This window comes from Diabrotica virgifera, chromosome 4, assembly GCF_917563875.1.
Source record: "Diabrotica virgifera virgifera chromosome 4, PGI_DIABVI_V3a".
Classification (NCBI taxonomy): domain Eukaryota; kingdom Metazoa; phylum Arthropoda; class Insecta; order Coleoptera; family Chrysomelidae; genus Diabrotica; species Diabrotica virgifera.
The window spans coordinates 248,091,076-248,107,544 of record NC_065446.1 but is presented as its reverse complement, the minus strand read 5'-3'; the positions used below and the strand labels follow the sequence as shown (position 1 = coordinate 248,107,544).

At 32.3% G+C, this 16,469-nt stretch overlaps 1 protein-coding gene across 1 annotated transcript; it reads right to left on the bottom strand.

Annotated features, from left to right (window-relative positions):
* Positions 1-653: 653 nt before the first annotated feature.
* Positions 654-13,715, bottom strand: LOC114334097 (glycosylphosphatidylinositol anchor attachment 1 protein). Its single transcript, XM_028284119.2, has 6 exons — positions 13,063-13,715; positions 11,281-11,472; positions 9,399-9,601; positions 9,112-9,334; positions 7,973-8,426; positions 654-988 (listed from the first exon to the last, which is right to left on the bottom strand). Exons 1-6 carry the CDS (start codon positions 13,580-13,582, stop codon positions 691-693), a joined length of 1,890 nt encoding a protein of 629 aa, XP_028139920.2. The 5' UTR covers positions 13,583-13,715; the 3' UTR covers positions 654-690.
* Between the last annotated feature and the right edge of the window lie 2,754 nt (positions 13,716-16,469).

The window sequence follows — 16,469 nt, the reverse complement described above, 5'->3', positions numbered from 1 at the left end:
TTATGTACACAACTAATTCAACATATCCCCGTATAGTTTTTCCATATTACTTATCTCAAAATTTAATACGTTTTCCATCTTTTATGCTATTTTGCCGGTTATTAGCGCGCTCATCACTGTATATATTCTCCCCGGTATCAACCCCCCACGGACACGCCAGGTTTCCCCAACACGACTCTACCTTATCGGCAGAGTTTACGAGAAGTGTACGGTAAATTGAAGCTGTAATTACAAAAAAAGAACTATGTATGTCTTTGTACTCACTTTATAACGCTCAAAAAATTACGGGATCTGGATTTCAATGCATATTTTTTTTATAATTCTCGTATTGAAGTTACGCGTGAAGTTAGTCGTATTGATGACAGTTGGGGAAACATGGGCGACCCATCACCCACGTTATCTTGTGTTCTCTTTTGTGTTTGTTTTTTTTTTACTGAGTATATATGAGTTGCAGATGCTAGGTTACCAATTTTTCCTCAATTATCTTTTCATATATGGTTTCTTGGCCCTGGTTATAATCTTCTCTTCCCACCTTTGCATTGAAGTCGCCCATTATTATTAAGACGTTATTCCTGAGAATATTTTAACAGGTTTCTTAAAGGATATCATAAGACGATATTTATATTTTGTCAGGGTTTATAAAATAAAACATATTTTTACTTCGTAATAATTTATTATAATCTACTTAAACTAGTCTTTCTTCTCTTTATTCGTATCTGATGATCCTTTGCTAAAGGAAACAATCCAGAAACATAACCAATTGGGCAAAAATATGTTTGTAACGACAGTATAAAGCCAGTTACCATAAATCATGGAATCAACTATTCCGTACAATATTGATTTCTGAGTAGCATCCCATGCTCGATTCGACAGCTCCTTGGCTCCTTCTTCGGGAAACATTAGGTATGAATTCACTGCTACGACGGCTGTTAAAATTGTTATCGGATGAACTAGAAGCCACAACAGCTTCTGGACTATCGAACACAACCTAAAACATATAAAGGAGATAAATAAACAAGTCAGCAGATGTTCTACAGGGTGTCCCGGAAAATAGTGCGTTCCTTAAAGGTATAGGTAGAGGGCACCATGTAGAAGAAAAAAACTCTAATAACATTTTTTTCTAAATGTAACCGTTTGACCAAAAAATTAAAATACATTTTGGCATGGAAATTTAAACCTGGCAACTATGTGAGGTACAAAAATATAATAAACATAGACAGTTCCATGATTAGTAAACAGATAGTTTGGAAGAATTTTGTTTAGTGTCAATGCCGAAAATGTTTTCGAATCGTGAGTGCATTACCTATTATGTTATTATGTTGATTATTTATGGAAGATCACTAAATGGAGAGGCATACTATATTACTATAATCATTTCTTTGAATGGTGTTCGTGAAAGTGGTTTACTTTGAACATTTATTAGGTATAATAATTATTTTCAAGTAAGTATAACTTAATTATTTTAGTTCACAAGTAAACAAATTACTGAGACATTATCTGGTGTATTTTTCCACTGTAAACTATGTAATTCAGTTAAATCCTACTAGTTAAAACTTACTAAATACATAATACTAGTTCAGTTATGTGTTTTTATGTTAAAAGATGTATAATTCGTTTAAAATTATGCAATAGGTATTTCAATACATTTCAAAAAAAAAATAATTTTATTAAGGTCATCGGTACATAATTCGCAAATATTTTACGGCTATCCCTACTTTTTCTGTCTTTACACGGCAAAGTAAATGTAGTAAAATTCACACTGGTATGGATATGTAAACATTACTAGAGTCACTCCACTTGACAACGTCATCATTAACTTTAAAGAGATGGCTTTTGAATGTCCTTGGATAACTGTTATTTGTATAATTGCAAATTATTAATTCAGTTAATAAATGTGATAATTTTTTCACTAACTATGTATTCGGTGATTGTAATAATTTATATGTACAACAAAAACTAATACTCAATCGAGAAAAGAGGAAAAGTGTTAAAGTGATTTTTTAATAATATATTGTTACTATGGAACGCTTATAATTTTCAACATCTTTAACAAAAAAATACTTGGATCACAGAATATATCCTGATGTATTCTCTGCTTGGATCTTCCATAAATAATAAACAATAAATAACTTTTTATTAAGTTTACGTCTTAAATCAATTATTTATCAAATACACTATTAATATTATTTAATCAACAACTCAAAATATTCCCGATGCCATGTCAAATATTTAAAACTGTCACTGTCTTGTCATCATATTCTATCTGACTCAGTGCGTTGTATGACAAAGATTGCGAATGTTCGATTTGGAAAATATCACCACGTCAATTTTTTTCGAATCCTGAAAAAACTAATAAATATTTTTAAAAAATTTAAACGCAGAATGAAAGACTAAATTATTATCGAGGGCCGAAAGTCCCTTAGAATAAATAAAAAGTTTCTTTTGAATGAAATATTTGAAATTAAAAGTCACACTACATTTTTTCTTAGATTTTCACTCCTGTAATTTATTAAAATAAAGATTATAGAAGTTTTCAGGGACTTTCGGCCCTCGGTAAGAACGTAATCTTTCATTCTGCGTTTAAATTTTTCAAAAATACACAGTAGTTTTCTCAGGATTCGAAAAAAAATGAATCCCCATTTGAATAGCATTACAGCCGAAAATACGTACCCATCCCCTTAAACAAATACATAAGTACTATTGGGTTGGATTATTTTAAATACTGTAAATCACAATCACAAACGAGTTCTTATTATCTGTTATTATTCCGTCGTGCGTACATGTTGCCAGTTTATTTAAATTTCTAAACATTAAAATACAGGTATATGGAAAACAATGTAATGTTTTTTTTTTGGAAACGGTTAACTTTAACTCTTTTCCCGGACACTCTGTATAAAGGATGTAGTTCAATTTGAGAGAAGTTGCCGAAAAAGGAAGAGACTGGCTTCCGAAAGGAAAGGATGGGAATGAAGAGGTCTACGAATTATTCTCCTTCGCCATATATTGGCTTTTTAATACATTGAAGCAAAAGCAAGATGTGAACTTTTGAACATTTCGTATAACACAAAGGACAGAAAACGATATTAGGTCATTTTCGTTCATAGCCATCAAAGTAGACGACACCTTTATAGCTAACCAGTTAAGTGGGTAACATTCAGAAGACGTTTCGTTGACCTGTCGTGTTCGATTTTATATTCTGTCCGAGTATCTGATGAAGATATGGGAGCCTGAAATAACGTCATAACACTCAGCTGATTATCAATTCAAGCACGAGAGGTACAACAATGATTCTATTTCGCCATATAGTAATCGCACAAGACGAAGATGACCTCAGCTTTATGATGAGAAATCTGGTGCAGGAATATACAAAGAATGGGATGGAAATAAACCTAAAGAAAACTGAATACCTAACAACGGAGAATATAGAAATAAAACAGCTGGAAATAGACGACGATAAATAAATCAAAGGAACAGACAAGTACAATTAGGTTTCATAATATCAAATAAATGAACAACTGAAAAATTTAACCCGGTACTGTGGGATAAGAACATCAGTTTACAAACAAAATGAAGAATAATTGATGGATTCGATCGTTACTTGATGGAAGTGCATTTTATCTAACAATAAAACACTGAAAACGTTTGTTTTCTATACTTCCACAAAATTTATTATAACTATGTGACTACAGCTGTTTCGGCAGAGTGTCTTTCTCAAGTGATTTAGTTTACTATGGGTTTGCCTTTTTAAAGTCTTTAAGTAAAGAGGTTGAGGAGTGGGGAGCTGTTTGTCTCGAGTTCTTCTTCTTCTTCAGGTGCCATCTCCGCTACGGAGGTTGGCAATCATCAGAGCTATTTTAATTTTTGAGGCAGTAGCTCTAAATAGTTGTTTTGAGCTGCATAAAAACCATCTCTCAGGTTCTTCAGCCATGAAATTCGTCTTCTTCCGATGCTTCTTCTGCCATCTATCTTTCCTTGCATTCAACTTCCTTCTCTTTACCTATTCTTCTCAGTACTTCGTTGTTCGTAACTCTATCTACCCAGGAAACCCTAATAATTCTTCTATATGTCCACATTTCAAAGGCGTTAAGTCGTCATTGTCTCTGCATTTAACGTCAATGAGTCCACTCCATAGTATAGTACACTGTATACGTAACATTTTGTTAGACGTACTTTAAGAGCTAATGTTATATCTTTGCTACATAGGACCTTTTTCATTTTCATAAAATTAGAACGTGCTTTTTCGATTCTGACTTTGATTTCTGCAGTGTAGTCATTATTTTCTGTTATAAGGGTTCCCAGGTAAGTGTACTTTTTTTACTCTTTCGGTCTGTTGGCCCTCTACTATTAAGATGTCTTGAGTTGGTCATTCAGAATTATATCTGTATTTTTTAATTTATTAATTTCCATAGATTCTAATAAAGATAGCTTAAGGCCTTTATTTAGAATATGCACAATTTGGAACTGTCCATTAAAAGAATGATTATGATCTAGAAGGTGAAGTGCGTATGTAGAAGTGTCTGTTTTTCTATTGTTGAAAGCCCTTTTGTGTTGTGCTATCCGTTTGTCAAAGGTTCTGCCAGTTTGACCGATGTAAGTTTTCGGACAGTCACCACAAGTTAGTTTGTAGACACCACTCTGTAGTTGTTTTCTCTTTCGGCTTTTATTGTTCTTAATATGTTTGCTTAAGTTGTTATTAGTTCTGAAAGCTGATGTTATTCCTTTCTTTTTTATGTATCTGGCTATTTTTGTTGTTATCTTGCCAGTATATGTGATAGAGCAGAACGTACTGGGTTCTTTCTGTGGTGGTGAATAGACTAATTTCAGGGCTTTATTATGGAGTTTTTGGTTTAAAATTCTATTAATTGTTTGTTCGTTATAGCCATTGTTTACTGCTATTTGTTTAATGATTTTCATTTGTGTTGTGTAGGATGGGATGATGAATTGTGTATAGTTGTGTCAGTATGGGTAGGTTTATGATATACAAAGAACTCATGTTTGTTGTGTAGTCTAGTAATTGTTACATCTAGAAAGTTTATGGACTTATTCTGTTCTGTTTCTATTGTAAACTCAATATTACTATGAAGTGAATTAATGTATGATAGAAATTGGTCAAGTTGCCTGTTAGTTCCTGTAAGTCCCTGTAGTCCCATGTCAAAAAATAATTTCGAAATAGAACAATTCATCATCCCATCCTACACAACACAAATAACCATCATTAAACAAATAGCAGTAAACAATGGCTATAACGAACAAACAACTAATATAATTTTAAACCAAAAACTCCATAAAAAAGCCCTGAAATTAGTCTATCCACCACCACAGAAAGAACGCAGTACCTTCTGCACATATACTGGCAAGATAACAACAAAAATAGCCAGATACATAAAAAAGAAAGGAATAACACCAGCTTACAGAACTAACAACAACTTAAGCAAATATATTAAGAACAATAAGAGCCGAAAGAGAAAACAACTACAGAGTGGTGTCTATAAACTAACTTGTGGTGACTGTCCGAAAACTTACATCGGTCAAACTGGCAGAACCTTTGACAAACAGATAGCAGAACACAAAAGGGCTTTCAACAATAGAAAAACACACACTTCTACATACACACTTCACCTTCTAGACCTAGACCATAATAATTCTTTTAATGAAGAGTTTCAAATTCTGCATATTCAAAATAAAGGCCTTAAGCTATCTTTATTAGAATCTATGGAAGTTAATAAATTAAAAAATACAGATATAATTCTGAATGACCAACTCGAGACAAACAGCTCCCCACTACTCAACCTCTTCAGTTAAAGACTTTAAAAAGGCAAACCCATAGTAAACCAAATCACTTGATAAAGGCACTCTGCCGAAAGAGCTGTAGTCACATAGTTATAATAAATTTTGTGGAAGTATAGAAAACAAACGTTTTCAGTGTTTTATTGTTAGATAAAATGAAGAATATATAATGACAAGAAGTATCCTCACTTATGAGTGTGAAAATTGAACGATAAATAAGAAAACAAAAAAAAAAACAAAATAAGAGCAACAGAGATGGAATTCCTAAGGGGAAGCTGCAGAGTAATAAGAAGAGATAGAATAAATAGGTAACATAGATATTAAGAAAAGAATGGAAATGAACTCAGATATAATAGACTACATAGAGCAGAAGAGATTTACCTGGTATGGACATGTCAGAAGAGCAGATAAAAATTGCTGGATAAAGAGAATAACAGAGTGGATCCCGATAGGAAGAAGGAAGAGAGGCAGACCCCGAAGATCTTTCAGAGATGAAGTAGACGAAGCAATGGAAAGAAGAAATCTGCAGGAAAGGGATTGGCAAAACAGAAAGAACTGGAGAGAACGGTTGAGTGAAGGAATACAGTGAAAATGGAAATTCTTAGTATATAAAATATGTATATACTATTGTGTATCAATTTGGCAATCAAAGATAGAATAAAAATTTAATTTTTTTAATATAACGCGGGCACATAAATTTGATACACCCTGTATATTGATTTGTAAATATTTATTAGAAGTTAGCTTTCACGCAAGGTGGTTTCTCCTTAATGCATTTTTCCATGAAGAATATTAAAAACATTTGTAAATAAAAGTGAAGTGAAAGTTATTTAGGATTATTATTTTAAACTGATTGTTTATTACGGGAAAGGTAGAAGCCATAGGTAATTAGTTCTTAGAAAATTAAGGCAAAAAAAGGTTGGAATTTTAATCTCTTTTTGTTTAACCCCGAGTAAATTTTGTAGAATTTCCCGAAAGTAATTATTATGATGGTAGGAATATTTTTGAAAGTATGAGTGGGTGTTTCGAATGAAAAAAAGAATGATGGAGAGAGAAATGTTTCTGATTGGCTTGGCAATTTGGAATGGGGAAAGTTTTGTTGGAATATTGAGACAGTTTGGAAAAGAAAAGATTATTGTGTTACCGGCATTCGAGAAGAGCAGTCAAAAGTTTTCGTGAGTAGTTCAGAAGCAAGTACTAGTGGTTGTTTTTGATAGTGAGAGTAGCTGAAAAGTGGAACGAGAGACAAATCAAATCGAGAAGAAATACCTCTTTGATTCTGTAAAGTCCAAGAGAGTAAGTTACAAGAATTATCGTTATTAAAATTATTTGTGACACCAAGTAAAAAAGATACTTGGGTCTCAGGAGATTATTGTTGAGAGAAAGAGAGGAGAGAGTTTTGGAGTTTATTGAACGAGTACTGGCAAAAAGAGGCCTGGCTTGTGTTTTGGAGAAATAGTTGCTGGTATCCTGCTGGATTGTTTGCTGAGAACGGAGAGAGCTTTGATTGGTAGCCTAACATAATCAACAAGGAGGAGCTGTTTGGGTCAAGAGGAGACATCATTGTGTGTGAATAAAAAAGGTCAGTCAATAACCTATGTGATAGATTTTCTTTATAATCAGAAGTTAAATTTTTTTACGTAAAAGCATATGCATTTAAGATTCCAACATTTCAAAAATTTAATAGGAAGTATAAGTAATTTGCGAATAGCAAATTTGTTTGTTTAGCTTGTTTTTTATTAAGGGTATCAAGAACAAAGCGTTAAATATTTGTTTGAATTAGATTAATTTATATGGTAAAAGTTTCTTTTGGGCAGTTATGCCCACAGGATATAATTGATAAATTTATAGAGCATTGCTTTTGATAATAAAGGTATTTGTATGTGTTTATTTATGATTTTTCTATTTATTTCCTTTTCCTATTTTATCCCGATAAGGATCAACTAAGAGATACTGAAGCCACAAGAAAGGATAAGTATAACCTAAGAGAATTTAATTAATTTTTTTTTTTGACAAAAGGCACCCTGAGATTTTTTCTTAATATTTTTATGTATGATTTGCGTTAATTAAATAATTGATCAAATAAATAATAATTAATATAAAAGTAATAGAAAGCAGATCATAACAATACTTGTATGTGTGTCACATTATTTTTTATATTTCTTTTAATTATAACCTAGCTTACCTACAAGCCGATGGATTAATAAGAAGTGCTATCGGTATCAAAATAGTAGCACAAAACAATCCCAAAGAAAAGTTATTCATCGAAATGCAAATCAATGCTGTTCCTAACTCCAACATCGCTAAAACATTGAGTAGTTCCATGCTTTCCCTGCATTTTCTTAATCCAATGAACAACGGTAAGAGTAAGAGAAGTCCTGATGATCCCAGCAGTGAGTAAAAAATTGTTGTGTTCTTATCGTAGCCCGTTAGAAGTGGTACATATTGCGGTAAATTTGAAATTAATATTCCGAAGAAGTGAGTCATCAGGAAGATAATGATTATTCTGTCTACACGTACTACGGATTTGGGATTGGCTTTTTTCTCTTCTTCTGGTGATTTTTGTAAGTTGAACCATCTAGCACATGCTTTGATGAACATGGTTCCAGCCATTAAACAAACAGATGGAATGTAAAGACCTGAAACATATATACATTTTTAAATGTAAAGTAAAATTATTGTAATGTAATATCAAATTTGTATAGCTTTTTTTTTTTGGACAGTGGAACCTCGATAAGTCGGATTAGTCGGGACCGCGGCCGATCCGGGTTATCGAAAATCCGGGATAGCCGGAGAATATGGTAAAAATTAATAAAATACGGTATACTTATAGATAAACTCCATTATAATTGCAAAAGCATGAAGTACAGATGGACAATATATCTAAATTACGTACAGTTGTATACAGTATTACTTATTTCTTGGTAAAAAACACAGTCAAAGTGAAAAAATGTTTGTTTTGTCTGATGAAAATCGGTTAGGGTTAGCTGGACTTTCGGGTTATCGGAGGCCGACTTATCGGGGTTCCACAAATCTTAGAAATACAAATCATTTTCCATGTAAAAGCTTTGCAGTTCAGCTTTCTTTAAAGATGTATTTAGTGTCTTAGTGAGCTGTCAGGAATGATAGGAAGCATTGTCAAGCACTACTACACTGTTTGGCTCAAAGTTTAAGATCAGTGTACAAGTTACTGTCCCGCCATATATATGAGAAAATAATATTTTATGTAAGAATGTATATGCTTTTATAGTTTACAGAATTTCATCAGTAAAACCTGTAGAGCTACACAAACTTAAATAACTGTATGTAAAACCATATACTTACTTATGGAGATATATCGTTCAGAAGAAGGCAACAAATAAAAGAAGAAACTTTGATGAAACCTCTCCAACAAATTATTTAAGCTTCGGAAAATCCCTTCTATTACTCTGCCGATGCCAACCATCATTATTTTATTATTTGACTTTGTTCTGGACCTCTCAAATCCTTCTAATGTTAAGGCTTGGATACCAAATCTGTGAAACAGACCATGGTTGCCATTGGGAATCTAAAACAAACATTTTGATGATATTTTAACTGTTTTACATAATATTAACTTTTTTTTAACTTACTCCACTAGCTTGTGTAGCCATCATCGATAATAGGTTCTTGAAGTAGTTCCACCATTCTTTAACTGGATCTCTGGAGTACCTTGGTCCTTTATTCTTGAATGTTTGATAAACACCTTCTTTGGCACACATTTTTGAGGCCAAATTGAAGAGATCTAAGTTTGGTAGCTGCCCATTTAAACCTTCTATTTTTATATCCATTTGTCCTATTAAAACCAGTAATCGTTAACAAGATGTACATATACAGTAACCGCCACGCTACTAGACACACGGATACATTGAGCTAATACAGTCCTGGAACCTTCACTTGTTGCACTGTTTCTAGTGATGTCAAGAACATCATAATATAATGTATAGAAACCAATATAAACATAGAAAGTTAATAGTTTATAAAACAGTTGTATTTGAAGTTTATAGTTGTCATTATGTTAAAATTGTGAAAGTTATAAAGTACTGTAATATTGTTGGTGTTTGATTAAAGTTTTTTTAATAAAGCAGAGTAATATTAATTAATGTATTTTTGAAGTTATACTTCTTTGGGCACGTTGGGAGTAAATTTATATGTGCGCGAATTCATCAAAAGTCTTGGTCCTGAGCGCAGCTCAAACTTTATACGGGCTCTGATTGGGTAATTAGAATGACCTATCAATAATTGTTCAATATGTCGATTATTTTATTAATACGTCAATGGTTATGGGTAAACAAATTGTGTGTAAGTATATTAGTTTTTATTGTTGTGAGGACAGAGACAAAAAGCAAGTTTATAATTGTAGTGACTTTTTAAATAGTTTTTAAAAGCAACAGGTGCATACCTAATTGTAAATGTTTCAGTACTGTAATAAAAAATTACATACCTATTTGGAAAATGTAGGTACATAGTAAGTAGGTAATGCTTTGATTTACATAATTTGATTACCAACAAAATGTCTACCAATCTTCATCTAATATATTGCTTTTTTAGTCTATATTTTGTTGTATTTTAATATTTTAATTCCATAACAATCAAACTTATCTGATTAAACTAAGAGAATAAGTAACTGTCAAAACAGTTTAAAACATTTAGTTGCTATATCTTCCCACATCATTCATATGTCTCGATAGGTAATTTCTGCGTGGGGCAAGTTCAAAATCTAACAACGTGATAGACGCAGGTTCAATCCCCAATGCAAATTTTTATTTATTTAATTTTTTTTGTACATTTTATGATTGTAAGTATGTATATTTATTATATTTTTTTTCAGAAAATACATATTTAGTTAAAAACTTTTATCACCAATTATTGTTCCGAAATCATTTCTTTGTTTCATTTTTCAATGTGTTTGTGTGTGTTTTATTCTATTATTTTTTAAATTTTTGTTATTGTTTTAATAATAGTTTTTGGAAAGTAGTAAGTATTAAAATTAGTTTAATATTTAAATAAAATATAAATAAACTGTTTAAAGTATATTGATTTCGTTGAAATCATATAATAGACGTATAACTTCTTCCGTGTGTACAAAGTACACCAACATTCTTTTTTGTATAGAAAAACAATTATTTTGAATAGTTTTATGACAGTCACATGACATGACAGACATGAAAGTCACAGGTGAGAACGGGCTGGATTAGCTCAAGCCTAGCAATTAGGTACCTGTGTGTCTACGAGCGTAGCGCTTACTGTCATTTAAATAAGCAATTATCAATCATTAAAATATAAGTAAAAAACAGAACAGTAAAGGAACAGAAATATATTTATGGATACAGTAATGGAGAAGTAAGTACATTCGAAATAAACAATATTCACGAAAGATAAGCAATACTACACTAAATTATAGATGGTATTCAATTAACTGGTATATTTGACAATAGGCAAATAGGAATTTGGCCATCGAATAAAAATACTCACCAATTTTTTCACTATGTAATTCTAAATTAATAGCAGCCTGAATAGCTCCACCTCTGCCTCTGAGATCACCATGATCTAAAACTTCTTCACTTCCGCAACTGACTCCATAGTATGCCTCTAACCAGGCCTGGATTCCTAACTGCTCATGTTCAGTGATCAAAAATATTATATCTTTTGCCCAATATTTCTCTCCTTAAATAAAAACTTCATGAAATGCTGTACTGTACACCATAATAATATAGTTATTTAATACAATTACAATAAATAATCAAATACTTTAATAATAAAAATAAGCTACTCTCAGTAAGGAGTAACACAATCTAGAAAAAGACAGCTATCCACACTACTATTTACGACAAAAATATCATCATATTATATGACAAAAGACTCAATAAACGAGGAAGAACTACCAGAAGAAGTTGACAGGCGGTGGAGTTTATTACATCACTGGCCTCTATAAGCACACATATTTTAGGCATTTCTGTATACAGGCAGCTGGGGTATTTATTTATAGTACTGCTCCAAAAACAGGTAAAGAATCCATGTTCTTCAATCTAATTTTCCCTTGTTACAACCAAATATGTCTCATTATAGAGGTGTTATAGTTCAATAGGAATTTCAAGGGACACCTAATGTAGCTTGTTATCAGCAAATCCTTGTAATACCCGTGTTCATTATAAAGAGAGTATACTGTATAAGGAACTAACTGAAAATACAATCCACATTGAGCAGACATCTGAGTTGGTGAGGTAATTTACAGAGAATGAAATATACTATACCAGTGAGAAGAGTGTGGGAAGCAAAAATATTGAAAGTCAAAAAGAGAGGATGACATGGAATGAAGTACAGTGGAACCTCGATAAGTCGGCCCCGATAACCCGGAAGTCCGGCTAACCCGGACCGATTTTCATCAGACAAACATTTCAACAATAAAAATGTATTATTATGTTAAAACATTTTATCTGTAGCCGCTTCTGGAATGTCTTAAAAATATCGAGTTTTATTGATAAAACTTGGCTTCGACCATAATATAATATTTGAGAGATAATGGGTACTTGTGTAATTTGAACTATACAGTAAAAATGACTCATGGCACACGGTGGCAGAGCGACGTTCATTATCCATTATCAGGCTATGCAAACAACAGGCACCTTTTATTCCTTTATTTATTTTCAACTCTCTTTTAAAAAATTATTTTTAGAACAATGGTCTTTTAAACAATGAAAGAGCCACTGTTCTTAAATAACATAACATCGCTCTGATGGCAGACGAAATTGACACAACCGAAACTGAGTTTTTTTTACCTAGAAATGAACAATACTCTATCTATACTGTCTATACTACAACTATAATAGGTAAGTTAGATGTGTACTGTGCATATATATTTCATGTTGTTTTAATTATAACGGACTTTATCTATAAGTATACCGTATTTTATTAATTTTTACAATGCTCTCCAGCTAACCCGGATTTTCGATAAACCGGATCGGCCACGGTCCCGATTAATCCGAGTTATCGAGGTTCCACTGTAATCAGAAAGATATTGGAGAGAAGAGAAGTGACATGACAGACTCGAGGATGTTGACACAACACAGCAAAGAACGGAAGAAGTTTGTTAAGATGCTGCTTGTCCTTTTTTCAGGTGAGTTTTATCTTAAATTTCTGTTTTCGGAGGTGTTAATCATATTATCCATGTTTACTTCTTAAGTCTTCCTTAACCTTGTACGAATATCTCTATGAAATTGAATTTTTTATTAAAAACCAATAAATATTGCAACTTACTGTTGGCATATTTTGCAAACGCTAACATAATAGCTATGGATGGGCCTGTAGGAGGATGTACACTAGTGCTTGGTCTGTAAGGAGTACTTAAAACTAGTGCCTCAGTGCTGGCACCTCTGGGTGCCCTTAGAATCCCATATATGTTTTTTCCTGAAAATTTTTCATTTCGGTTAAAAGGCGAAGTAAGAGTAAAATTATGTATGTATGCATCTAAACCAATCTGTTTGAATTTTGCTATAATCCAGGGATATGGTATGGAATCTTCATATTTCTTCATTTCGTCTTGTAATTCTTCGTTGTATCTTAATGCTTCTCTGTCTTCGTGAAATTGGGATTTAACTAAGCCTGGCAATAGAGCGTTTTCAGAGAAATATGTGCTGGCATTCATTGTAGGGTAAGCTAAGGTACAAAACCAAATGACACCAGAGATATAAAGCAAAAAACATAGCTTGCTGTAATATTTCAAAAGCCATTTTACATATTTGCCTTGGCCGGTAGTGGGATCTGTAAGTAACCCCATTTTGTGCTATTAGTTTTACTCAAAAATAATAATGTAAGAAAATTATTTGGAAAAACCGGGGCCCTGATTCTAAATCAAATTTCGACACTAAACAAGTCGCTTTCAATATGGCGATGGCGACTGTCGAAATTATTTGACACGGAGATGAATGAATGGCCAAAAGCGAGGTTAGGTTTAGTTTAGATGTGTTTTGTTTATTTCTTGCAAGGAAAACTAAATCAAAAGGTATTATAATATAGCTGGGTTTAATTGAAATTTGCTTGTTTTGAGGAATTAGATAGAATAGTATTAAATTAGAAATATAATAATTGAGAATGTCCACAACATGAATCATCAACTCAATGAAAGATGTGAGGTAATAATCTGGGAAAATTAGTAAAAAACAAGGAAAATTAATTATCAGCTATTTTATTGCTGGACATGCTGAAATCAAATCTTAAGATTTCCTATATTAGTAATATAGCTGTGCAAAGTCCACAGAAAGTGTGCTATTTTGTTTATAAACAAATTAGCGCTCCGAAATCTTTTTTTTATTATTGCTCTAAAACTCCGAAAATTTTAACTTTAAACCAAAACACTCACATAAAAATTGACAGTAATTTAATTCTGCACATTGATAATTTATTCCAATTTCCTTCGACGGAAATTTTCTTCGGAAAATTCGGGTTTTCCAAACAAAATCTTTAATTTTCAACTAAAATTTGAGGGAAGTAATTATTTATCAATAATTAAATAATTTGGTGACAGTGACATAAATCTTTTTTGTTATGAGTGTCTTGAAGATATGAAAATTTGTATGTACAAAGAGGACCGGAATTAAAAGGTATCTAATGGTTCAAAGATTAAAGTCCTGTTGTTTATAACTCTGTCGCAAATGCCGGTCAAATTTGACCGGTTATACCTGGAATCACTCCTCGCAATTCAATTTGTTTTTCTTCGAAAAGGACACAGAAGCCGTGCTCTTTTCAACAGCGTTAACTTAATTTAATTTAATCTAATATTTTCTGAGGGGTTCTATTTGTTTATAAGCCAAAAAATTGTTTCTTTATAACATTCCTGAGACCGCTCAAATGGTCCAATTTCAATCCTGTAAGGTACGTTGAATAGGTATAGTGCTTTTTTATATGAAAATCATAGTTATTCTGGTGTATCATAATCTTTCTGGTTATTATTTCGACCGAAATTTTTTAATTAACATTTTAATTATTGCTAAACTATTGGTTAGATTGTCGCTGGTCTCCTGATATACAGAGAGGGGCTAAATTATGGAATAAATTCATTTTCTCTAAAATGGACGATTTTAGAGAAAAATCCCGAAACAGGTCGATTTTTATTTTTAAATTAAATTTCTTGGCATATATTTCAAACTAGTGACGTCATCCATCCGAGCGTGATGACGTAATTATTTTTTTAAATAGGAATATGGGTTCGTGTTGTAGCTCATTTACAAAGGCGTTCAATTCTCTATTCAGTATTATAAACATTAATTTCATTATTTATACAGGGAGGCCAAAAAAAATTTTGAATTAAATTAATTGACGCAAGAAGAAGAATGCATCTTCTCTTCTTCAAATGCAAATCCACTAATGGATGTTGGCGATCACATTTTCCATTAACTCTCTGTTTCTTGCAATGTGTATCAGAGATTGTATGTCGTTAATCCCTGTCCATTGCCTTATGTTTCGGAGCCAGGACATTTTCTTGCGTCCTATTCCTGCCTTCAATTTTACCCTGGATTATAAGTTGAAGGAACTGGTATTTTTCGTTTCGCATGATGTGACCCAAATACGCCGTTTTTCTTTTCTTGATGTTTTCGAAGAGCTGACGTTCTTGGTTGATTCTTTTAAGGACATCCACATTTGTGACTTTCGCTGTCCATGGTATCTTTAGGATACGGCGATAAAGCCACATTTCGAAGGCTTCTAATCTGTTTATATCCCTCGTTTTGAGTGTCCAGCCCTCTATGCCATATAGCAGCACCGACCACACGTAGCATTTAGTAAACCTTAGTCTCAGTGTAAGGTCGAACTCTGAGCAGGTCAGTACCTTCCTGAATTTTACGAAAGCTTGTCGAGCTTGCTCAATGCGACATTTTACTTCCCTGTCCGATGCCCAGTCTTCAAAAAGCCACGTTCCTAGGTATTTGAATTTGTAATTTATTTAACTCAAAATACATTCTATTGCTGTCAGAAAATAGAAAAAAATGTTTATTTTGCAAATAAACATTGCTTTTAGCTTAAATTAAAAGTTCAAACTGCCAATAGGTAGGAGGGAGTCTGTTTGTGATTTAATTTAAGCGAAAAGAAATGTTTATTTGTGAAATAAACCTTTTTTTTCTATTTTCTGACAGCAGTACAATGTATTTTGAGTTAAATAAATTACATACATTCTTCTTTTTGCGCCAATTAATTTAATTCAAAATTTTTTTTTGGCAACCCTGTATAAATACCTAATATTAATGTTTATATTACTGAATAGAGAATTAAACGCCCTTTCAAATGACCTACCACACGACCCCTATTCCCATTAACAAAATTATCGATTACGTCATCACGCTCAGATGGATGACGTCACTAGTATGAAATATATGCCAAAAAATTGTAATTTAAAAATAAAAATCGACCTCTTTCGGGATTTTGCTCCAAAATCGTCCGTTTTAAAGAAATGAATTTATTCCATAATTTAGCCCCTCTGTATAATCTACTATAATAAATCTTTCATGTCTTCAATTATTTAATTATTGATAAATAATTAGGTACTTCCCTAAAATTTTAATTGAAAATGGCAGATTTTTTGGGAAAACTCGGATTTTCTGAGTAAAATTTTTGTTGAAGGAAATTGGAAAAAAAAATAACTTTGTGCAGAACTAAATTACGGTGAATTTTTA

Bases quoted from the DNA above. Each gene is read 5' to 3' on its own strand.
- LOC114334097 (XM_028284119.2), bottom strand. From the start codon at position 13,582: ATGGGGTTACTTACAGATCCCACTACCGGCCAAGGCAAATATGTAAAA. The intron at 8,427-9,111 runs GTAAGTATATGG...TATATGTTTCAG, and splicing joins TGAACGATATATCTCCATAA to GTCTTTACATTCCATCTGTT. The intron at 989-7,972 runs GTAAGCTAGGTT...TATATGTTTTAG, and splicing joins ATTAATCCATCGGCTTGTAG to GTTGTGTTCGATAGTCCAGA.